We start from the raw sequence: 24,337 nt of genomic DNA on the forward strand, positions 1-24,337 counted from the left end.
GGCCCGTAAGAACATGCGGAGGGGTTGTTTCTGTCCTCTCCACCGTAGGGACATGAGCGGTGGCCTCCGGTAGCTGGTATTACCGTAATTTGGTAGTGCTTTTGTACTCGCAGCCCTCCTCTCCCGGCCCGTGGGGACCGGCGCCGCCGGAGGCTCCCCCCGTCCGCCGCTGCCCGTCCGGGCTCGGTTCCTCCTCCGCAGCCCCAAAGGGTTGCGTTTTGCTTTCTGAATGCATTGCTTCCACAGAGGCAGAGCTGACTTTAACCATGCCCACGTGCGGTAGTAAGACATACAGAAACACTTGAAAAATTAATATATATGGAAAAAAAAAAATCAGCTGATAAGGGGCTGGAAGACGGTGGAGAGGCAGCAGAGGCAGAGCTCGCTGCGTGGGTCTTGCTGCTTTCCTGCTCTAACAGGCTAAAGTAAACGGCTACAGAGGAGAAGGCCATTTGTCCATTATCAAGGAGATAATAACCCATCATTTTACCATGATTCCTGCAAGAGGAAAGTAAATTACAGAAGGAGTTAAAAAAGCAGTAGTTGTCTTATTTCCCCATAGTTTCGTTTCCTTTCCGCAGACACTGTCCTTGTTCTCCCTGAAACCTAGTTTCATGTTCCCACACCCAGGGCTTCGTCATTTAAAAGAAAATTAGATCAAATGCATTTTAATTTATAAACTGAGAAGCAAAATGATTAGAGAAAAAAGTCAATTTGTTAGAAAACAGGTTTGTCCTTTAAAGTATTGCAGAAGTGAAGTACAAAGGTTCACACAGCAGATTGGTTTTCTGTATATCAGAGGCAGCATAAGTACAACCCGTGATGTAAATGTTACCATAGTAACTAGTGTTTTTATTTAAAAGCCCAGTAAATAGACATATCAAACCCATATAACTTGTCAAAGTGTAAGTTAAACTGCAAAGCCTGCTCATTGAAGGAACTTTTTTTTTTTTTGACATTTTTGCTGCAATTTCCCCTCTGAGCGTACTCAGTATTTTCTTCTAGCCAAATTGCTGTTTGGCACCCAGGAAATATGCCTCACTAATGGTGACAGTACTAATTACCTGGGGCCTCTCGTGCAGCCGTGCGAAGGCGTAAGAGGGGATAAAGATTCCTCCTAGTGAATTTTATGCAGATCATTCCCGTCTCCCTCCCCCGAAAGCCTATCCCTAACAGCCGGAGCTACCTATCTATAAAAAGAATTAAGAATATATTATGAAATGTTATGTATTTCTCATGCTACCCCGCTGATCCAGCTGAACAGGGGAGGGCTCTCCTGCAAAGCCGGGTGCCTGCTCTGGTCCCCCCTGTCCTTCTGCTCTCCGCCGGGCACCGCTCGGCCCCTCCTGGCCCTGGGCCGGCCACGGTCAGGGCTGCCGTCGGAGCTCGCTGCGCCCCGAGGTTTCAGCTCTCTCCTAGTATCGTCTGTGCGTTGGATGCTTTGATTATAAAATGATTACAGACTTGTATAGATGAAGAATCATGTCTCACGAATATCGAGGATATATTCTGCTTTTAATGAATTTATGCTCATCTCTTCCATTTTGAAAACCCCTCAGTGTTTGCTGGTATAAACTAACGTTAGCCGTTTGCCTAAAAGTTAAACAAGTGTGGATCCTCGCTGTTTGACCTGTTGATACTATCGTATCTTTTGTGTTGGACAGTGATGCTTTTACGGCTAGAACATTGACGTTGTTCAGGGCTGACAAAGCTTGCCGGCAGAAAGGCCGTGTTGCGTTATGCTTGACGTCGCTCATCTCCTAAAGGATTGTGCCCAGAAGCATTTGGGAACGTCCCAAGGTGAGCTGGTTCACTCAGCTTGCGATTTTTTTTCCTTCTATCCATTCTGAACCCTCCGTTTCAATTTGTGCCCATTTTCTCTTGTCCTCCCACCATGCACCACGTTGAAGAGCCCAGCTCCATCTTCTTGATAACCTCCCTTAGGTATTTGTGGACTACTTGCCTGCTCGTGAATGAGTTTGGCACTGATGTGTCCAAAAGATGATGTGTCTTTCCAGCAAAAATGCCTGCAGTATGTAAGTATTTTTAGTATTGTTTGTGCAGACACTTCCGACAGATCTACTTGGTAAACTGGGAGATAGTTAATAGAAGTAACAACAGAAGCTTAACAGTACTAAAGAACATAAAAGTCAAGAAGTCAGATGTGTCTATCGATTTGAATTATTAATGTGAGAAGAGAGCATGATGCAAAAGTGGATGGTTTGTCACATATGAGTCAAACATTTTACACTTCTCTCATGAATAATTTTCAAAGTCTTTATTATCCTCAGAGACTTATCAGTTTTGTGTAATTACTATCTATATGAGTCACTAAATTATTTCATCCTCTGTAACTATTTTCTTGCCTCAAAAGCTTCCATGTAAGATGGCAATAGTAGTTTATATCACAATCTACACATATTTAGGGCTCTCCCCACATTAGGGCTGGAGTGTTTGCACACATTCCTGCGAGCACCCACAATATGCAGTTGCACGTAAGTAACCTGAGGACAACACTCCTTACATCACCCAGACAGTGATTTCTTCGCTTTGACGGGTTTCCGTCAGGTGTTTAGTAACACACGGCTGCACTCGCTGTGAAATGCTAAGTCAGTCTTGGGATACTGACACCCTTCAGCCGCAGTGTGGATACTTGTGCGAGGGAAATGATAGTGAAAATCCCAATGGTTCCAAACCAAAGCTCTGTTGAATATTGGCCTATTATTTTCTTGAGGTTTTCATTTGTCTCCTGGTAACCCTCTGTTGTCTCCTGTATGCTTTTTGGAACAGGGACCATCCTCTCATCATGCATCGGTAGAGTATCTAAAACAACAAGTTTCAGGGCTCCTGCTAAAATTAAAGAACTCAAGAGAAAAAGCTGAGAGCTAACACAACTCTGCAGATGAGGCAATTTTTTCATTAATACTCAGTTTGACCCAACGATAGAACTTGTTAATTATTTGTCAGTAATTTCACCTGGATCTGTTTCTTGCTGGAGAAGGATTTATTCCCTTTTAGGTGCTTGTCTAGGGTGTCAGAGGTGCAGATAAGTTTTATTCTCTAGTATAAAGACACAGATTTGGGATCTCACCTCCCCAGTGGACATCTTAGTTGCCAACAGGACAGTTCAGTTGTTCCACTATTCACAGACAACCGGTCTTGTTGTGCCATCACTTAAGCCAAAGATAGTAATTTTGTTGATTTTTTTGAAAAAGAGCAAGAGCTATTCATGCTACATAGAGTTGTTCAAAAGTTTCTCTTGATGCTGGCATAAAAAGTTGGGGAGTGAGTCAGCGTTTGAAGATCCCTATTCTGCTGCTAGCATCTCTTTTGTTAACAGATGTGATTCATTCCTCCGTGCCTCCGAGGTGAATCACTGTCAATGAGGACCGCTCACAGTGAATGACTCCGTCCTAGAAGGTAAACGTGTGCTTGGATAGCTGCAATCGCTTCCCAAGTTCAAAGCGACACTTTTGCTTTTAGTCCTACAACAAAATGAATCAACGGGGGACTTCTGAATGATTGGGAGGGATTATCCTGCTCTAAATTACAAAGGTGTGTCTCTTTGGGTTGTCTTTACTAAATTAATATAGCTACGCTTGCATCAGTCTGGAGGGGAAATCTAGGCACACAGCTGCGAGGGGTTTCCAGCAATGGAGATGTGCTACATTTAATTATGTGGTTGTATCTGATAATGATATGTCCAGTAAGCTTAAATGCCTATTCAATTGTCCTTTCTTCTGGTTATAGGAAGGCTCTACTTCTTTAGATTCGGGAACTAAAATCTTAGTTTGTAAATGTATTTGATGCCAATTTATTGTATCAGTCAAAATATAGGACTGCAATATGTGTTTGGCTGTAGGAAACAGTGAGATGAGTCTTTCAGGAGAGGGAACATATTTTTTTGTACAGAACATATTTAATCACCACCTCTGCTATTTTTAATTTACAATGCAGATTGCAGAGAGCGTTTCTGTGGGTGCACAAAAAATAAAGTCTAATTTTGTTGGTGTTCTTAATGGAGAAGCAAGCTTTTGGTTGGCTGATTAGATTTGGGTGCTGGAAAAGAGGTGCAGAGAGACTGAGTGCAAAACGCTCTTACAGCAGCAAAAACGAATTACTTATGAAAACAGGCCCTTGTGGGGGCAGTAGCCATCTTTGCATTAACTGAACAATGAAAATGGACTTCTTCCTTCTAGTGGTCATTAAATGATTTAGAAAAAACTCTACCTGATACAGACATTCTTTCATTTATTCTTCAAGTATTCACTGATTTTTATTTTTTTTTTTGGGAGGGGTGTGTGTGTGTTATTTTTACCAGAATTTTGTCTCTCCGTTAAAGAGTTTCGGGGAAATTTTTAAAGTGCTCCACTTTCCCATTAGGAAAACGTGACCCAGACATAAATGATGGGACTGAATAATTGGAGGCTGGAATCAGAGGTGGATACAGGAGTCAGAAACCGTGGTCAAGACAAAGCAAGGTCAGAAGCTGTAGAGGCTGAAGGTTACACAGAATTGAGGCAGAAATGGGGTCAAGGGCTGGCTGGTAGGTTGGGAAAGTGGAGAAGCCACTTGAAGGTATACCTCAAACCAAAGGAGGAGTTATGAGCCTGATCAGAGGCTAGTCAAAAGGTCAGAAAGCTTCTACAGTTCTACAGGATGGGACCTGGGACGAGGAGCAGCGAGGGCTGGCGCAAAGGCACGCAGGCCGGTCAGTAGATGGAACGAAGGCCGATGCTGGAAACGCATCCTGCAGCCATCAGCAGTTGCTGGTACTGCATAATATACTTGGCATCTGGGGCAAACCCCTGGTGAGACTCGTAGCCTAATCCTGAGCTGGTGCGGTTCATCTGGTCTCAAGGCCCACAGAAGACGGTAACAAGACCGCTGGCTGCAGCGCTTGGTGCTCGTGTGGGGTCTGATGCATTGGTGCCGTTTGAGATGGGTGGACCAGCCCTGACAGGATGGAAAAGTGTCTGCAAAGACGCTGCCTCAGGATGGCAGGAACCCGCTACTTTCTTTTAAAGGAAACTTGAAGATACGGCAAGGCTCTGGCTTTGTCCTGAGAGGAAAGCCTGGATGTCCCAAGTCAGAACTTAGGCAGGAGAGTCTGAGCAACCCACAGCACCCAAGAAAGGACAGCTTGCGTTGCAGCCTGTTCTGCCTCCGCGGCCTGGGTCTACCCGAGGTTAAGGAGCTGTTCTGATTGCCCTTGTTCACTAATCACACGGGACCGATGAGCCTGAAAGAACGTTCCCTACATGTTTGTGTCATCCAAAGAACAGATCTAGTATGTCAGAGCATTAGCCTGTCTCCATAACCTGAATCTGGACACATGCTTGGTATGTTCTAATAGTTTGGTCAATAGTTAATTACAATTTTTTGCTAGTCTGAGTGCTTCGTCCCAAAATGTGCTTTGTCCTTCAAAATTCAAAGCTCTCTCTTCAGCCTCTGCTCGGCTCAGAGGGGTGCTGCCGTTCCTTTAGAATATTTTCAAAGGACAATGCTCACATGATTTTTTTTTTTTTTAATATATATAGAATATAGTACATGATTTTCTGTAGCAGTTCTGTAGTTGGTCTCTTTTGGCTGTTGAAACATAAATCAATTAACCTGGTGCAAATCAAATTGGCCATATTAAAAGGGGAAAAAAAAAGAAAAAAAGGAAAAAAAGAGAAATGTTGACATGCTATAAACCCGAATGTAGCTCAGCTGTGCTCAGAAGTGACCAATTTAACCTGGTAGAACTGAAGCTGAATTTCTAACACTTTTTCTAGCTCTTTCTGATGCAGTTGCTCAGTTTGCCTGAAGTTGCTAAGCTTCAGTTTGCTTCAGATTTCTGCATCTTTATTCAGCTCTGTAAGCCTCCGAGAAGAACTTTTGTTCTGTCGTCTTACTTAGTCACTAAGCTGTTGCAGTTGGGGCAGATGGCTGTAGGGCTTTCCTCACTAGAAGAGGAAAATAATTTGGTTTTTTTGCACTTGAGTAGGAGGCTTGCAAGTCTGCCACAAGCCTGGAAGAGGCTTGGGTGCAGTACTACCTGGTGGCACCGTTGGCATCACAACCAATGTCCCCATGGAAGTCAGGTTCTGCAGCAGATTACAGTCATTTTTATTCGTGAAATGTCAGAGGGCACAAAAACAAACTGCTTCAAGGCTCTTTTTTGCAGTGCTCGGTTTTTGCTCAGGATACTATGACTGTCTGCCAGCACAAGGGCTATATTCAACATGATTGGTGGGAGGGAAGGAATTGTTTTAATGTTAGGTTATTTAAATAAATAAATAAACCTTCAAGGCTAAAGAGCATTAAGTGCTTTTGTTCTGTCTGTGAAACTTCACATACTGTTACACGTTTTTTGCACTCAGTCAATTGTAAAGTATGTGCATAGGTCACCGAAGTCGCCTCGCTGTTTTGCAATAACACTCAGGACTTGATACTTCATGGTGTTCGTCCATGTGTAACTCTCCAAAAGGCTTGTAGACCTTTGCTTTTATCATGTGTCAGGGGAGAAAGTCTGAGATCAAATGTGGAGGCTGAAAGAAAACAGATGTTTTTGTTTCTCTCTATGTACAAAAAGACACTCTCCAAAAACTGCTCCGCTTCCTCAGTCTAAGGTTGAAGTCCCAAGAAGAGGGGATGCTGAGTCGAGGCTGGAGAACAAGGAGAACGTCATCTTCAGGCACAGGCCTGCTGAACTATAGGGAATTCCTCTGAATTCAGACTGGCAGAGGCCAATGTCATAGGCCCAATGGTTAAGTATAAACTCTGGTAAAATGGAAAAGGTGCAAAAGCTAGGGAGCTTCTTCAAAATATGTTTATAGGCGCAAAAGAGGAAAAATAGTGGGTCAGTTTGGAGACCATCCCAGGTGTCTGTATACTAATGCAAAAAGTACAGAGAAACAGGAGAAACTGAAAATCTTTGTATTGAGTCAAAATAACAACTGCACCGGCAAAACAAACTTTGTGAGATAATTCAGACTTGGAAGGAAAGACTTATTCAGGGAGGTTTGAAGGCATGGGAAGAGTGGAGAGAAGCCTTTATCACAAGGTTGCATACATTTTTGCTGAGATCCAGCATATATAGGAGGTAAATTTATTGAAAGCATTTGGGCAAATATTCAAAGAAAAGATCTTGTAAAGAGTCTATTATATATTGCCAAAGAAATCAGGTGGATGAGGAATTTTTAACCAGAGCTGGTTAACATCTTGAGAGAAAACTCTTGTAGGTTTTTTTTGTTCCCTAGACTAAGAGAGAGGAACCAGTTGAGCATGTGAAGATGTAAGGGCAGAAGAGAAGATAAAAGTCTTTCAGAAAGAAGACTTCAGTAAACTCAATCACTGTGAAGATCAAGTGGAAAATAAGTCTAAAGACAAAAGTTGTCAAGGAGAGTTGGCAATTTCTTGAAAAAAATACAAGAAAGGCAGTTAAACTGTCCCAATGAGAATGAAAAGTAGGAAAGTTAGTAGGGGAACAAACAGTGTAACGGGAAACTTTAGAAAGTATTGGAATTCTGGGTTAAAAGCATTGCAAGCTAGGTTAAATTACTGAAGAGGACAGTAAAAGAACAGCACAAGCATGTAGGGATAAATCAAAAAGACCAAGCACAAAACTGAGATAGAACCAAAAGGGTCCCTCAGGGGGGCCAAGAAATGTCCTATCAGCAGTGAGAGGAATTCGTACAGGCAAGGAATCACCATAGTATCGTATCTTAGTGATGTTTTTGATGCTGTTTCACGTGACTTTCTCCTAAGCAAGCTAGGGAAGTCTAGTCTGTATTTAGTGGCTAGAAGGTGTTGGACTGGATGGAAAGGAGCATTCAAAAAACAGCAGCCAGCAGTTCAGACTGGTAGAACGTCAGTGGGGCGGTTGTTCAGAGGCACGTCGGAAATCTGGTACTAGTCAGTACCTTCAGTAAGTACTGGAACGATTGAAAAATACATATATTAAATCTTTGGATAACAAAATATTAGGAATGGTTGCAAACACTTTAGAGAATGGGATTATTATTCAAAGTGATTCTGACAAACTGGTGAAATGATCTGAAATAAGTAGGTTGTAATTCAGTAAAGACAAGTGCAAAGCACTTAACTTAGGCAGGAATAATCAACTGTGCAAACAAAAGTTATCGAGGAAGGATCTGAGGGTTAGAGATGTGCACGCTGAGCCTGAGTCAACACAGGCATGCTGCTGGGAGGGGAAAAAAGCAAACACCATTCTAGGGTGTGTAAACAGGATCGTCTCATGCAAAATGCACGATAATCCTTCCCCCTAAGTAGGACTACTAAGACTTGAGCTGGAGCACTGGCTCCAACTTTGGGCATTGCTCTTTGGGAAAGACATGGAGTAATGGGTGCAAGTCCAAAGGACATCAGTAAACCTTACCAGGTGCCTAGAAAGGATGAATTATAAGGAAAGACTGAATGAACTGGAGCAGTTCAGTTTACACAAAGGAAGACCTGTGTAAGACAATAATATAACTTAATATAACTGACACATACGAAGGGACTTCTGAAAGGAGGCAATTAAGTGTCTTCCGTCTCTCCCAAATATATGAAAATAGGGTTAAACTGCAGGAAGGAAGATTTAGTTTAGATATTAAGGAAAAAAAAGCTTTAAAAATAAATAGATTGCCAGTATAGAATACATAGGGAATTTTTTTCCTTTCAGGGACCTCCAATGCTGTGCAGGGAAGTGGAAGAAAACCTGTTCCTTGAGCTTCAGTCAAACCTTTGTCTTGAGACGTCTTACTGAACAGAAAATTATTTTTTAGTGGTTCCTCTTTGTATGTGGCCTAGCAGGGACGTGACAGCCTAGATAGCTTGTGTTTTTACTTATGTTAAGAAAGTCCAGGATACAAAAAACATCAGCAGCTTCCTAACCTCAGACGGGAATTGTACGTAGACAGATTTCCAAAATTGCCATAGTAGAATTCAGAAATATTCTAAAAATATAATTTATACTCAATTAGAAATGGTGGTTATTTTAATGAGGAGAGAAATTGGCTAATGCTATTCTGAGGAAATGAATCATGAATTATGGAAAGTCAATAAACAAATTAAAGCCAGGCGGTAGGTCCCGTAGATAGTGTGATAATATGTTCAAGCTCATTTGCTGAGAAGAACTTGCAGTAGGTGAACTAAAATATTGTTCTTCATAGCTTATGAAACAGAAATTATTTTTGCATTTGTTTGTAAATAATACTGCTGAAAAGAAAAAAAACATGCCATAAAAACCTCTGTTGCACGTATCTGGGACTTACCAGTGTGTTACCTTGATTCTGAACACTTGCTGCATTTTCCAAGAAAAAGCATGAGCACAAGCAAGAATAAAACCTCTAAATCCTCTGGCATCCAAACACATCTTTTTCAGTTGTGCTCAGTCCTCAATTTAAATCCCTTAACATAATATCTGGGTTTTGTTTTTTAACTGGCAGTTCCTGTCAAATACGTGGTATTGTTTTACATAGGCATCAGCGCTTTTCTCAAAGAGCTCTTTATTCACAAGGGCAAACACAGTCAAATTGTGATTTTTAGTATCCCCACATATCCAGTATTTGTAAAAGATGAGCCAGCGGGCAACGGATACACGCATCATAGCAGAACCAGGTCTTTGAGAGAGATCTGAAAGAACGGACTTTGCTAAGAGAAGATAATCCATATGCAGGGATGCTGTGGAAGCCTTGCAAACAATGGTGGAAGTGGGAGGTCAAGGGGAGCTTCGCTTCGGGCACCAGCGTGCTGAAGGGTCCAGGTGAGCAGAGAGAGGCGAGTTGTGATCGACTGTAAGGCAGGATAAGAATTTAGATATGCTTGTGTGGAAAGGGGAGCGGTAGTGAGCGGTTTGAAAAGTGGGTGAAATGGCTAGTTTAAGCCTCGAGGGAGGCACACTGGTAGCAAAGAAGTTTGGGCCTGCAAGAGCCCGTCCAGATTATTTAATCCAGTTCTGTTTATTGGAGGCACCAAAGTGTATAATAATTCTTCTCACAACTTATTAAACACTCACTTAAAAGAAACTGGTTTTTTCCTCACCCTGTTATTCCCATTAGAAGGCCGTTCCAGAAGTGCGTACTCTTCTGCTGGCCAAGCCTCAGATTTTAATAACCAGCCGAAATGTATTTGTGGCAGGGTTATACCCATCTGATTTCGTGCCAGGTTTGTCCGTTGCTTTGAGCAGTTCGTAGTTCCTTCCTCTCCCTGGGGTTTTGCTCCTCAGGTCTTTCCCTCTGCCCTTTCAGTGTTCTCCCTATTGTGGCTATAGTAATTTTAATTTCCTTAACCTCTTTATTCATCCTGCTTCTAACCATATGGTCAACATTGCTATCTTAACTGAGGAAAATATTTAATGTGGGTTTATAACAAATCTGTAATCTAATCTCTACTTTTGCTGTTTAAGGGGGTTATCTCTAATCTGTAATCTAATCGCTACTTTTGCTGGTTTAATATTTTTTTTCCAAGTCTCCTTCGGTTGGGTTTCTTGCCATATCTTCAGTGACATCTGGCATGGACTGTTAGAGACAAAATACTCTTGGTGAATAGTCTACTATGGACCTAATCCAAACTGGAGGTTCGTATACATAATTGGGCATACAGCTGTGTCTTAGAGAAAAAATAAGCATAGAAGCGGTATCTTTTATCTTCGTTTAGTAACTAGAGTTCTGACTTTTGTGTGAAGGTAGCTTTTAAGATATATATGATATATCATTTTGGAAAAATACAAATTACTGCAGTGTATTCATCATTCATTTTAGAACCATTTTGTATAACCTGGGGATGTTTTTCACCTTTCCAACTTCAGACCTAGTCTTTACTAATTTAATACTTGAAAAACACTTTTTAATAATTTAAGGTCAGGTTTTAAATTTAGTTTTACTTATTAATTTTCACTGTTAATTTCTCCAATGTGGCCCAAGATATTTATGTAAAAAAATAATTTTTGTGACAATTCATACACAGTCAGTCTTAAAACATATCATTAGTTATAGAGGCAGAGAGGAAAATAGTCTCTCTGCATCCAGATTCTTCATAGAGATGTGTATTTTTTTTTTTTAAGTAATGGGAAATAATTATCTATGCCTTTGAACTGAATGTTTCATTAACTGAGTTACAAGCCAAGCTTTTTTTTTTTTAACACATGATCTTTGACGTTTTTTATGATGCAGAAATGAATTTCAGTTGGAAATCTAGGTGTTTTGAGGAAACCTCTCCATTGCTTAAGATCATTATTCTAAAAAGAAAGTAAATCACATAGAATTTCTCAGTAAATTCAGATTAGATTTCAGAACAGCGAATCCTCCTTGAAAAATGAATGCTAGTCGGTACCTTATGCCCACATGGGGTTTCAGTGAAGTGAATGGGGCTGCTTAGAGAGACAGGTGGAGCCTGGAAGAAGGATTAAGATATCAAGGATCGTCTCCTTGTGGAAATTGCATCCTAGTGCATGCAAAAGTAATGATTCAAGTTTTGTATGTGCACTTGCACATGAGTGACTGGGTTGGTAAATCAGTCACAGACCCTTATTCGTTACATGAAAAGCGGAGCAGACTTCTCTACATATCATCCTATCTGTAAAAACACTATGCCTTTCCGGACAGATTGGCTTTGTAAAAGTATGATCTGTACATACTAAAAAGCTTCTTTAGAAGCATGTATGTATTGCTTACTTAGAACTATATATAACATTTTTTACGTACAACTGACACAGCTTAAAACCAAGATAAAGAGTAAGCTATTGTGCTTTTTAATATCTAAAAAAAATTGAAAGACACAGGGTAGTGAGTTAATTTTAAAATAAAGCTCTGATTTTTGTCCTTAAACAATATTAGGACAAATTACCGTTTAAAAATCAATCCAAATACAGACTCAGAAATTATCCATAATACCACAGGTTAAGTCATCACTGTATTGAAGATAATGGCAAAAATTTTGTATTTTGCCCAACATTACACACTGGCTTGTGCAAAAAAGTTTTTAAAATAAAATCGGGATATTTTACAAGTAACAGCTCTTTTAAAATGATAGTCTACAGTGGGTTGTTTTGTAAAACTCTCATATTTGTGTTACTTGGGATTGTAAAACTACGTTTCTTGATCAAAACTGAATTCTTCTATGACTGGTGAACACCAAGTTGTTCTCACTTCTGGATTAAAATAGTTATGCATAACAACTTGTTAATGTCTGTTCATATACTTTATACAGCTTGGAAGTCTCTGGCAGGCCATTAATATGGACATTTTCACAAATTTAAAAAATGGGATTTTTAGGATCAAATTCTGTACCTTTACTCATTTTCTAGTATATAATTGAATAAATAGCCAAAACTGAATTGGATACCACTGCTTAAAGAGTAATGCACCATTTAAAAGGATTAAATGCATCTGAATCATATCTTTTAAAACACTAAATAATATTTGTCCTTCTGCGGACAAATAGGCACGTTTGTGTTATGAATAAAAATTCACAACCTTTATGTTTAGCAATTTGTGAAAAATTCAGAGATCCTTGGGAAACGCAACGAGTAGGCTTCACAGCCCGAAAGCACTCCTTCTGCTTCGTGTCCCCTTTTACATTAATAATTGGATGTTTTGTGCAGTCTCCACTGTTAAAACCACTAACCAAAATACTTTAGCAGAACATTAATTTAATTCTTGACAAATGTTACTATGGATTCAGGCAGCGCTGATTGTTCCCAGAAGGTTATTTAGGTTAAATAGACCCGCTCTGCGTTCAAAAAAAAAAAAAAAAGGTAAGAAATGTCATTAAATTTCCTTCCCTATTAATCATAATGTGCTAAGCTATTAATACAGAAAAACCATGCGAAAATTCACTTTTGGTTCTTCCTGAGGTCGCTTCGGCCCAAGCGCTATAACGCTTCCCATGGGAAGCGGCAACGTCGTGACTATTTGGCAAAAACACCTTGCAAGGTTTAACGCGCACGGAAACTTCGCTGCGCAAGCGCTCTTGTCGGTGTGTTTTCGCCAAGAGGAGCGGCACCGCGGGGCTCGGCTTGCTTCTCGCAGCAAGGCCGCAGAGCGGAAAGCCGGAGCCGTGAGCGTTGGCGGAGCGCTGCGAGCGAGCGGCTGCCAAAGGGAGTCACAAAATAAGCGAGCGGAGAGGTCTGGGCCGCTGTGGAGCCGGCGCGACCCGCGTCTCCGCACTTAAGTGGTAATGCAGGCTGCTGGGAGCAGCTTGTGGCTGGAAAATGGCCCACCTGGGGCATCCCACAGCTGGGGCAACGCCAGGTTCCCTTGCAACCTCACCGGTTGCACCGTCTGAGGTCCTAAACTTGTGTTTTTTTTCCTTCAGGGACTCGAAGGTTGTGTGGGTCACGCTCTGAGGGGGCCCCCGCCGCCATCTTGGGTCCGAGGAGAGGGGCCGAGGCCGCGCTCTGAGGGGGCCCCCGCCGCCATCTTGGGTCCGAGGAGAGGGGCCGGGGCCGCGCTCTGAGGGGGCCCCCGCCGACACCTTGGGTCTGAGGAGAGGGGCCGGGGCCGCGCTCTGAGGGGGCCCCCGCCGTCACCTTGGGTCTGAGGAGAGGGGCCGGGGCCGCGCTTCGCCCCGGCCCCTTGCCCCAGTCCCGGCCCTTCGCCCCGTCCCGTCCCGTCCGAGCCCCGCCGGCAGCGGGCGCCGAGGGTCGCGCGGTTCCCGCCGCGCAGGGCGGTAGAAGGCGGGGCGGGGCGCCCTGGCGGCCGTTAGGGCGAGGCGGCGGCGCGGGCGGGCGGGCTGCGGGGCCGGGCCGGACGGCGGCGGGGGCGGGCGGCAGGGCTGCCGGCAGCCCCGCGGCGGGAGGAGCGGCGCTTCGCGGGGCTCCGGCGGGGAGAGCCGCGCGGCGGCGACGGCGACCTTCGTGTGCCCGCGTCCCGGAGCTGCCAAAAGGGAAGGGGGAGGAAAAAAAAAAAAAGCTAGTTTCGGCGAAACTTCCGATGTTAATTAAGACTCTGGAGATGAAGCAAAGTAGGTCTGTGCGTTTATTTGTTTGTTCATTGAGGCTTCGCGGGGCTCCCCGCGCCCTGCGGCGGCGCCGGCCCCTCACGCTCGGGTGGGGACGGAGCCGCGGGGGCTGCGCGGGGCTGCGGGTCGGGGGAGCCCCGAGGAACGACGCGCCCTTGCCCCGGCCGCCGGAGCTCGCTTCGGTGCGGAGCGGCTTTCTGGCGCCGTGCGGCTGCTTTCCGGCTGCCCCAGCCGGGGCAAGGGGGCTGCGTGCTCGCAGCACCGCCCGTGAGGGGAACGGCACCTGCGAAGCCACGCGTGTCCCCTCGTCCCGTCCCTTTGGGATGGGACATCCAGCGGCGTTTTCTCGCCTTCGTGCTAGTGGGGCAAGCGAGAGGGGAGCTCGAAGGTGGCGTGCGGTGAAAACTACGTCGTTTTTGCTGAAATACCTGTGGTGACCGAAACGCAACTCATCTGTTAACCCCCCCCCCCTTTTTTTTTTGCCTAACAGATCTGCTTTCTAAAGGACGAGGCAACTTTGGAGGCTGGCATGATGTATATAACCCCCACTGTCAGACTTATTTTTTTTTCTTTTTCCTCTTCGTTTGAGGCTGTAGGGTTTGAAGCAAAAAAGAGGTCTCCAGAGGTGCAGCAGAGGACTGGCTAGCGTGCGAGTCGCTGGCGCTATAGGAGCCGTTATAGTCTGTTCTGAGGGAAAAGTGCTTTGGGATTTTAATCTGCTAATTATTGACACGGGCATTTATAAATAGATTTTATAATGAAAACGCTGAGAGCCCTTAACTACCATGTGGAGCCATAATCCGAAGGAGTTTTAAATGTCAGCTAATTACAGGAGCTCTGCTTACACCTGCACGTAAGGAAGAATTGATGTATGTTTATTTGTGAGGAGTGCAGGACCTGGGAGAAACACTGTTTATTAACAAATCCTTTTGTCTATCCCTTGCTTAAAATCACCAATATTTGGGAAACTCAAGTCTCTTAAATTGAATGCTCATCATGAGCATGCACAAACTTAGATATTGCCTTTGGTAGTGTTTTTTGGAAGTGTGTGTGGGGGGGAATGCAACTCTCCTGCCGCTGGATCCCATGCCTTCGGTCTCTGGCGTGCGGTGGCGGAGGAGCTGTGCCGGAGTGCTGCGGATGTTTGTGAAGTGAGGGGTGGCCTCAGCGCAGGCAAGGGGAAAATCAGCTCTAGTCTTGGGGCACTTTACTGTGGAGTTTCAGAAAAGAGGCTGCATAGGCAGACTTAGAGGCTGTTTTTATAGCAGTACTTTCTTTCTAAAAATCAGTGCGTACTAGTGAGACAAGGGGAACTCTGCTGCTAATTTTACTCCATGCAGTGTGTAGGGTGATGTACAACTTGGGTTGCCTTGGTTAAAGCTTTGGTGGTATTTGAAAGCGAAAATATTCAATACAAGTTGCTTTCATTGCTGTTTTCCATGTTCCATTTACTCTGAACTCTTTATTTATAATGTTTACTCATATACTAAATGACAAACAAATGCAATGAATTTCCATGCCCAGGAGGGCTGACTAAGAACCACTGCTCTCGCCAAAACCAACAGGATTGGGAGATCCTCAGCACCCTTAAAGATCAAGCCAGAAGGCGTTGTGCGTAGGCATTATTACTAGAATATTTTATGCTTTGTAGACATCTTTTAAATATTTAAAAACAGCTGTAGCAGAGTGCTTTCAAAACTCAGGGACAGTTTGTATGCTTACAGTATTATGTTCCCATTTCCCATTAACTAGCAGCTGTTGTTGTTTTTTTAGGAATAAGGAAAAAAAAAAACCTCACTTTGAAAGCCTGTATGTGTGTGGGTATATTGTTTGAGGGAAAAATATTACATTCTGATAGTTGAGTTTCTGTAGCTTCTGAAATTCAGGAAAAATATGATTTTGGAGTATTTGCCCATTGGCAAGCCACTAATATGTAATCTCTAATCCTGCAGCATTTGCTCACCTGGTTCTTTTGTCCCTGTAAAAGTCAATGAGAATTTTACAGTTGAGTTTCTGTGGTGTCAGGGTTACGCTGCTCAGCTGTGTCTGGGAAAGGTTGTAGGGACTTGACACTGTTAGTGACCAGTGCCACCCTCCGTTTACTAATGTTTTGGCTGGACAGCTAGACCTGCCTTATATTACAATCCTCTTTTCACATTAAGCATGTTTTTTTGTAATTCAGAGATGAGACATGCAGAAATGTAAGTTTTCAAGGCAAGGAACTGGAGAAAAAAAAAAGTGTGTGTGTGGGGCAGCTCCATAAGGAAAAGGAAATCTTTCGGTACATTTGCTTGAGCCCAGTCAACAGGTGTTTGTGGATCATCAGCCAGTTTTGTTTCAGGCTATGCTGAAAATGTTTCGCATGCTGATATGTGAATGAATTGTACAACTTTGCAGCCTGCCTGTAAAAATGATCTTAATTTCATTATCCTTCTCCTTGCTTGTCATGTTTGCTATGTTTTGAATTTAATTGGATGTTTTTGTTGAGACAAGGACTCTCCTTACTTCATTTGTTTGTTCAGTGTTTAACATGGAGAGGAATACGCTAGTACAAAATTGGAAAACTTCTTGTATGCAGCAGCAGAACAGCCGGTGGTTGCAGAATGCGGTATCTTGAGGCGGATGTGCTAAAACAGAACCAGATCCCTTCCATTTGTATGGATACCATCCCAACCACGCATACACCAGCCATTGGTCCTGCGTTGTTAGCTTACTCGCTCCAGGACAGAGCTGTAGTTAGAAGCTTTTATAATGCTCCTCTGTTGATCTTCCAGTTCCCTACCACTGTTCCTATAAAACTTGTATTCTTTCTTATAAAGAGGTTAGTTAGGATTTCTGGTAAGTTCAGTGTTCTCATTAGAAAAGATATTCAGTACTCCAGTCCAGTAAAACATTACTCTTGCCCTGGGAGTTTTCTGTAGATAGCTCTTTCTACCCAATTCTTATTTAAAGCATCCAGAAGGAATACTAAACCATGAAAATAAAAGCAGCTAATGCTGATGACATGTATCTTGCGTTGCTTTTTGATCATGTGCAGTACCATTTTTTGGTTCATGAATGTTGTTGGAATCAGGATAAAAAAAATAACACATTGGTAAAAATTCAGCTTAGATTGATGCAATACAAGTAGAAAAAGATGTCCTGAGGACCTGATCTGAACTGTATCTTTGCCTTCTTGCCCAAATATTTGTTAATTATGGTTAAGTTAGTGCTGATACCAGAGTCTTTTTGATTACTCTATCTGGTCATTTAGACAGCAGCAGAAAGTGAAAATGCCTTTATCTTCAGGAGACTACATAATTATGACTTTATTTCTTTGAGCTGCGTATGGTGGTGGGGATCTGTGGTTGTTTTATCTTCAGTGTACCCTGTGTATTGCCTGGGTGAAATTAACACAGAAGGTGGTGTTAATGACTTGCCTTCTTACTTCCGGGGACAAATGGGAGATGATACTTCACTGTTTCACGTTCTGCTTTGAAATAGTGTAGTGAAATATGAATTGTTTGCACAATAGTGGTTTTTTTCTTTAAATATCTAGAAACAGTAGGGCTAAGATATCGGGGTGACAGCCTTTGCTTCTTGCAGTGTTGGGAGACCAAGTGATGGACTGTAACTTTAGGGATTATTTAGAGCTCTCGATGGTGGTAGTTTTTTACTTGTGTTCAAAGTGAGAGCTCTAAAGTAATTTGCAATAACATCCCTGACATAAATTTATAAGCCTCTGAAATATGTGTCTGATTTCTTTGGACAATATATGAAAGTGATCTCTGCCAGAGTTTCCTCCTGAAAAGTGGTTGAGCTATTGACTGCAAATTTATGTTGCATCTGTGAAAGAGGAACATGGACTGTCCTTTTTTCCCTCTAGTTTTCATTAAGCCACAGGTTTAATAGTATGAGTAGTCTATGCTTTGGTAAAGTAAGCTATTATAAATGGTTTGTTTCTTCCAGTTAGAAATTTGGAGGAAGAAAAATAGTTAACTTTGATCATAGGTTTTTGCAAATAATTCTAGCCTGTAACTTTATGAAATGACAGTCCTTGTAGAAGATTGTAGCTAGCATAATTCCTCTGGCCTTCATGGCTCACGTATTAGGAGACAGACTAATGGAAGATGTACAGATAAGGTTGGCCTGATAACAGCTGTGCTGAGAGGTAAATTTTCATCTGAAGTAGAGACTGTGAAGTACTACCTTCAAGACTGGGAGCTTTTCTCTTTAATTACTCAGAATGTAGCTCAAAATGTCTTCTGATTACAACCTGAATGAATGGGGAGAAAAGTGGATGGGACTGACTCATCTTGCAGACCGAAATGAAGGTGGTCCGTGCTGAAGAAATGGCCTGGCTCCAGCCCCAGCTGAATTTTCAAGGGTTTTCTGAGTAAGAGAGTTTTCAGGGAGACAACGATGCTGATATATTGGAGCCCTACTGATCAGTTTTGTGCTGCTTTAGGTATTGAATCACCTTTGCCTTAAGCCATTGCCAAGACTTAAAGCAGTGTCAAGGTCATTGGATGATCAGAACTAAGTCTCTGGCGAGGGTGAAAGGGAGCGGAAGGGTAGGTGCGAGCCCCGTGGCTTTCCTTACTGTAGCAAATGTGCTCTGTTTTGTGTCAGCAGCCACCGGCTCCTCTGCGGTGCTGCCCTCCACGCTGTGAAGGCTTGTTCAGGCTCTGCCCGGGGCAAGACTGCGCTGATCTACTCGGGCTGTGCACTCACAGCAGTTGTAAATCCAGGAAGGAATTACCAGTTTCCCTCTTCTTGGTCTTCTGTGTCCACATACGCTTTCCTCCAGGCTGTGGAGCCAACAACTACGTAGCTGTTACTGAGACTTCCCTCCTGCTGTAGACTGTGTGTGTAGGACATCCACGCGTCTCCAGAATGAAAGGCCAGTGTGTTACGTAGCATCAGCACCAGTTCTTTTAGTAACATAGATGGCCTCAAGGAAATTGTTCTCAAAGTTATTCGGGGGATGACAATAGGTTGGAGAGAACCCCCTTCTCCCCCCCGCCCAAATCTCGCCTCTTGCCCCTATGTTCTCTGTCTGACTCGATATCTAAATCTTACTAACCATCTTGTTCTGGTTAACTAGAAAGACAACCAGTGTCTGTATTTTACTCTCATGTCCTCTGTTTTTTCTAAAGTATAAAAATGCTTATATTTGGGTTTGGACAGAATTTGTGTGAATAAAGGGCTAAAAATCAAAAAGAACAAGGTATGTACCTAAAAAGAACGAACAGTATTGAAACATTATTGTAATGTTTACTGAAGCTTTCACCTTTGGAACTGGTGCTCACATGTATGCTGTACTTTGAAAACTGAGCATCTCTTGGGCATTTTGATTCTTTAGATTCGTAGTGCCTTTCAGCAGACCAAACCCAGAAGGTGACCAACAATCATAAAGGGCCTGGAGGAGAAAGGTACGGTGTAGTTCTAATGATGAGAGGAGGGCTGTACTGATGTTTAATTGATATTCTGAGCAATATTACTGAGTTACTTCCTCAAGTGACATTTTGATTTTTTTCTTGCTTACTGTTTATAAAGGAGTGAATATCAAATTAAGTGAGTGCACCATAATTTTAACTTAAAACTAGCAAAACACATGAATTCAGAGAAACATGTTTATATAAGTTTACAAATATTTTGTAGCCTAAGTACCAAATCCTAATAAAATAATAGAATGATAATTATCAGCTCTTAGTTAATTTTCTGTATGTTTTTCAGATCAGCTGTTCAAAACAAGATGTATTGGCAAATCATTCTGACCATGTTTGTGCAGTTGGGTAAGTTACTATAAACATTGTTATTAAAAATAAGTATATTGGAAGTTTATGTAAGATGAAGAGTAATCACTGTTTTTGTGATACAGTGGCACTAAAAATCATACTCCTGGATTGGTATCTTGTCACAATATGCAACTAGAATATGCGAAGATCATGATTTGTCATTGTGCAGAATGAAAATACTGGCCTTCTCAGGGTTGTGCCTATGTGTCTTATCCCCAAAGGACAGTGACCTTAATTCTTAAGATCAGGAAACATCAGAAAAAAGTATGTGGTGAGCCAAGACACATTAAAACAAATGTCTCCGTTAAAATCTGCAAAGATTAAAAGTTTATGGGTAATTTGTTCTATTACCCTAACAAGTCCAAAAGTGGAAGGGAAAATTCAGGTGACGTAGAAACTGATTGTAAAGTTTGTGTTTAGTTCAGTGTAGCCAAGACTTCACTTTGAGTTTTAGCTCTGCCTTTGTACGTAGGCAACATTCCTGCTTTCATGTGCACAATGCAGCTGAAGGATGCTCAATTCACTGTAAATGCTGTTAAATAGAGTAAGTTGTTTTTCTAATTGGGAAATGTCTGTAACTATATTGGTGTATGCTGTTCAGAGACAGCTGGCATTTGCCTTCCTCTTATTTTTTGGATTAAGAAAAAAAATTGCTTAAAGATTTTTGGTGATGATTAGAGAGAAAACAAATACTATAATCCAGCAAAGTTAGTTTCAAATTGTGTCTTTTCACATCTTCACAAAAGATGAAGAATTCATCAGACAATATACATACCTTTATCTGCTTGGTATCAAATATTGCATTGTTGACAAACACTTCTTTAAATAACTTACAGAATGTAAACATTTTCTGTACCTTTTAATTAAAAGACCTGGATGCTTTGGGGAGTTTTCTTCAGAGCCGTTTGTCACTGATTGCTGGCCAGGAAGGAGGTTGCTGAGTGGCCATCTCGCTCTGTTTCCAAGCAGGCAGATATCCATGACTGGCATCTTTGTAGCCTTGTTAACCTAGGCAGGGAATTATGGTACTATTTGAGAAGCAGAGCTATATGCAGTGGCCTTCTGTGTATCTGTGTCATGGACAAACTGTTACATCTGTAGCAGGAAAACATTCTTAATGCATGCTGTCAGTCAATAACTGTATGCTATGATTTATTAAGGGGCTTTTAAGAACTATAGCAATCAATCCTGTGCTAAACATTCTGTATTGTAATATGTTGTAGCTCATTTGTTTTTTTTAACACTTCTGAGGAAGTGATAAGTAGCTGCACACATGTTGAGTTTATAGGATTTAGTTAATCCCGTGAGATTGTCTGGTGTGATATGCAAGGGAAAAGGAAGTTTTTTTTTTTTTTTTTTTTTTTAAATAAAAGAGATGACTGGCAGGAATATTTCCCCCCCCCCCCCCAGCAATTGATTCTGTAAAATGAATAATGTATTAGTTATCTCTCCTGCTTCGTAGGCAGTCATGTCACTTACTCATTTGTTCTTTTTTGTCATGGATTATGGACTAATAGTCTGTTCGGTCAACTGAATCCTCCACATGGAGCCAGGAGACCTAATGAAGCTGGTATTTACAAAGGCACAAACTCTGCCTTGTTAAACAAGAGAGGAGAAAAGAGCAGAACCCTTCAGGAGTCTGGTAATATAAAATGTGTGTAAAGAAAACAAAACACCTCAACACACCAGATAGTAACATGTGTCTGCTTTTAGTGTAACATGCATCTACTTTTAAAAAAAACTTTCATTTTATACTTTTGTATTATTTAGCTTATGCTTATGTGCCATTAATGAAACAGTGATAGTGACAGAGAGAAATTCTGTTTTTCTTGTTTTAGCTATTGTAAGGCATTGAACATGAATTAATTTCTGCATAATGAACTGTTTAAAATTTTCATGCCTTTACTGAGTAAAATGCTAAAAACAAGAAAGTACACAAATCAACCACATGCCTTTCTTTAACTAGAACTTTAATCTTTGGAATTAATTCAGTATTTTACAGTAAGCTATTTATGGAAGGGATGTGTTCATCATTCTCAAGTCATTATTAGCATAATTCAAGCTATGACTTACCAACAAGAGCTACAGCTGTGGTCAGAGGGATTTTATTTTGAGGAATCTAAGTCTGATGGAAAAGATAATGGTTTTCCTACATCTCATTTCCCAGATAATGCCCTTGGGTTGTGTAGTTACCATCGAGTCATATGTTCTTGTGAAACTGTTCTTTGGGATTTAAGAGTTACAAAGTGTCTGTGTCATTTACAATGGGATTATTTTTTCAAAAACCATGGAGCCATATCATAAATACTGGATTGCAAATGTCCCAGTACTCCAGGGAGATAGGAGACTCCTATCTGTAAAGTGCATGAACTTAGATTTAGGAGTCGTTGTATTTTGAGTTCATTTAAACCAAAGGGGGTGCTTCCCCTACTGTCTTGGTCTTGGCCTATCTCAAGAGCTTGAGGAAACAAAAAGTTAGGTGCAGTGACTGTGAGGAGAAGGCTGGCATCTGTCAGTTGTGAGACACCAGTTCAGAGGGGATGTTTTCAACAATTTTTGCCTCCAACTCGGAGGAGACTAGCCCCTGGAATTTGTTTAATTTTCATTTAATGCAAGTGTTTCTGTATAACATAGACCACTCCCTTTACATTATAAAGTAATATGATTTTTTTCCTTTACTTTGTCTTTATATTTGCAGACTTTCTTCAAATGGCAGTTGCCCATTGTATGGTGTATCAGATTCCTCCCAGGAACTTTTCATTACCTTGTGTGCTGCTGAATGAGACGCTTTTGAGTCCCTTCTCTGCTAGAACTGTAGAGGGCTGGGCTGGTTTGAACAGAGAGCATGGAGCTGCTGAAGCCAACTCTCCCTTGATAATGACTGAAGAAAGTTTTCTCTGTTGCCTTTGGAGTGATAATAACATTGATTGCTCTTTGTACAGAGCAAGCATGCAAGCAAGGATGTTTATTCCTTCAGAAATAAGCATCTCGGCTTCTCGGGAAACAGGTAGATTTTTCAGTCAAGAGCATAATAAGTTATTTGTTCTTCAGAAAAAAAGTTTAGGGAGTCATTTTTAGCCAGAACAAACAACACAGTATGGTAAAATCCTTCCTCGCAGAAGCCTGAAATGGAAGGTAAAGGAAAACTGTATAGCATAGATTCAAAGGGGGGAAAAAAACATTGGCTGCCCTTCTAGGGGAATGTTGAATAAACTATGTAGCACTGCATATGAGCGCATAAGCCCAGATCTTCAAAGGTGTTTAGCCACTGTGGGAAATAGTTTAAATACTTCTGCAGTTGCAGGCTTTAAACCCCTTCAGGAGGAGAGGGAGACTGAGAGCAAGTGCTGTCTCTTCTGCCTGGATTGTGAAGCCTTTGTAAATATCTGTACATGAATTAGACTGTATTATTCTTTTCCTGGACTGTTTTCCCCTTTCATATACTCAATCTCTGAGCAACATACTGGCCTGTTGGCCTGCTGCTATCAATGGCAGCAATCCCATTGACTTCAGTAGAGTAGAATTTCATTTTATAAGAACTGTCTCATGGAACAAATAAATGTCTTTTGAAGACTGCCAGACTAAATTGTTCATAAACATTTGCACACGTGGTGCCCAGCCACATCTTGATGGATATCTGTTAAATGCCCTCTCTTTTTGAGTGAATTTTATCCTGGCACTTCAATTGTTTTTTGGTTTTAATATAGTTCAGAAATGTTTAATCCCTTTCTTTTGTTTAGATTCAAATTGGAACATTGAATGCTGGATTAAAGGAGAGCTGGACCTGTTAGTTTGTGGCCTGCGGTTTTTGAAGTTGTACTTGAGATCTCATTTGAAGGTTAATCTTTTATATGCTGTGTAAGTACAGACTGTGTCAAGTTTGTCACTGTTAGCATCAGGAATCTGAAAGCATTTTCTAAAACACCACTTGTGGTCTCACAAGCTTGCAGCACAGTGGTAGCATTAGCTTCACGAGCAGATAATGTTATGTCCCTTTCTTATCTAACAGTAATCTAAGACAACATGGAAAGCTTATGGTTCTGCCTTTGAATAAGAAATGATTAGCATATGGCAGTTCCTCTTTTCTGTCCTGTTCATATTCCTTTTGTAAAATGGTTATTTTAATTAAGTCACTGTTGACTTGCTACAATATCTTTGCTTTTACAGTTGCTTAATTTTGAAGCTGTGATCTTGGTTCTGCCTTTTTTATGCTTTTGTCCAGAATGTTATCTCTCTTGAAGTAATTGATTTTGTTACTTAACACTTAATACAATGCCCAGTGCTTCTCTAATCATTTTGGTGCCTCTGAGAGGTGAGCAGCCACCTGTGTAGTTGTCACTGTGGTAAATATTCTTTGGAAAAGTAATAGATGGTAATCATCCTGACTGTGGGGTGGGCAGGTCTTTTGTACATGACCTCTCTGATTTGGTCTTAAAAGGATCTATTTGATTCCACTTCGAAACCCTATGGAATTTCCTGTATTACTGATAGATTGGAAAGCATGATATTTCCTGCCTGTTGCTCAGCAGACTCAAAAATTGTTTGAGATCAAAGTGTCATTATAGACAGCCAGGCTCAAAAATTGTTTGAGGTCAAAGGGTCATTATAGA

General features: G+C 41.7%; 1 protein-coding gene across 1 annotated transcript in view; it reads left to right on the plus strand.

The window, feature by feature from the left end:
• Nucleotides 1-19,145: 19,145 nt before the first annotated feature.
• The window catches only part of LEPR (leptin receptor), a 36,575-nt gene continuing 31,383 nt past the window's right edge, over nucleotides 19,146-24,337 (plus strand). The window contains exons 1-4 of the mRNA XM_067300508.1: nucleotides 19,146-19,156; nucleotides 19,666-19,724; nucleotides 22,426-22,734; nucleotides 23,468-23,585. Coding sequence (XP_067156609.1) covers nucleotides 19,685-19,724; nucleotides 22,426-22,734; nucleotides 23,468-23,585 — 467 coding nt within the window. The 5' untranslated portion in view covers nucleotides 19,146-19,156; nucleotides 19,666-19,684. The remainder of the gene's footprint in view (nucleotides 19,157-19,665; nucleotides 19,725-22,425; nucleotides 22,735-23,467; nucleotides 23,586-24,337) is intronic.

This window comes from Apteryx mantelli, chromosome 8 (genome assembly GCF_036417845.1).
Source record: "Apteryx mantelli isolate bAptMan1 chromosome 8, bAptMan1.hap1, whole genome shotgun sequence".
In the NCBI taxonomy this organism is placed as follows: Eukaryota; Metazoa; Chordata; class Aves; order Apterygiformes; family Apterygidae; genus Apteryx; species Apteryx mantelli.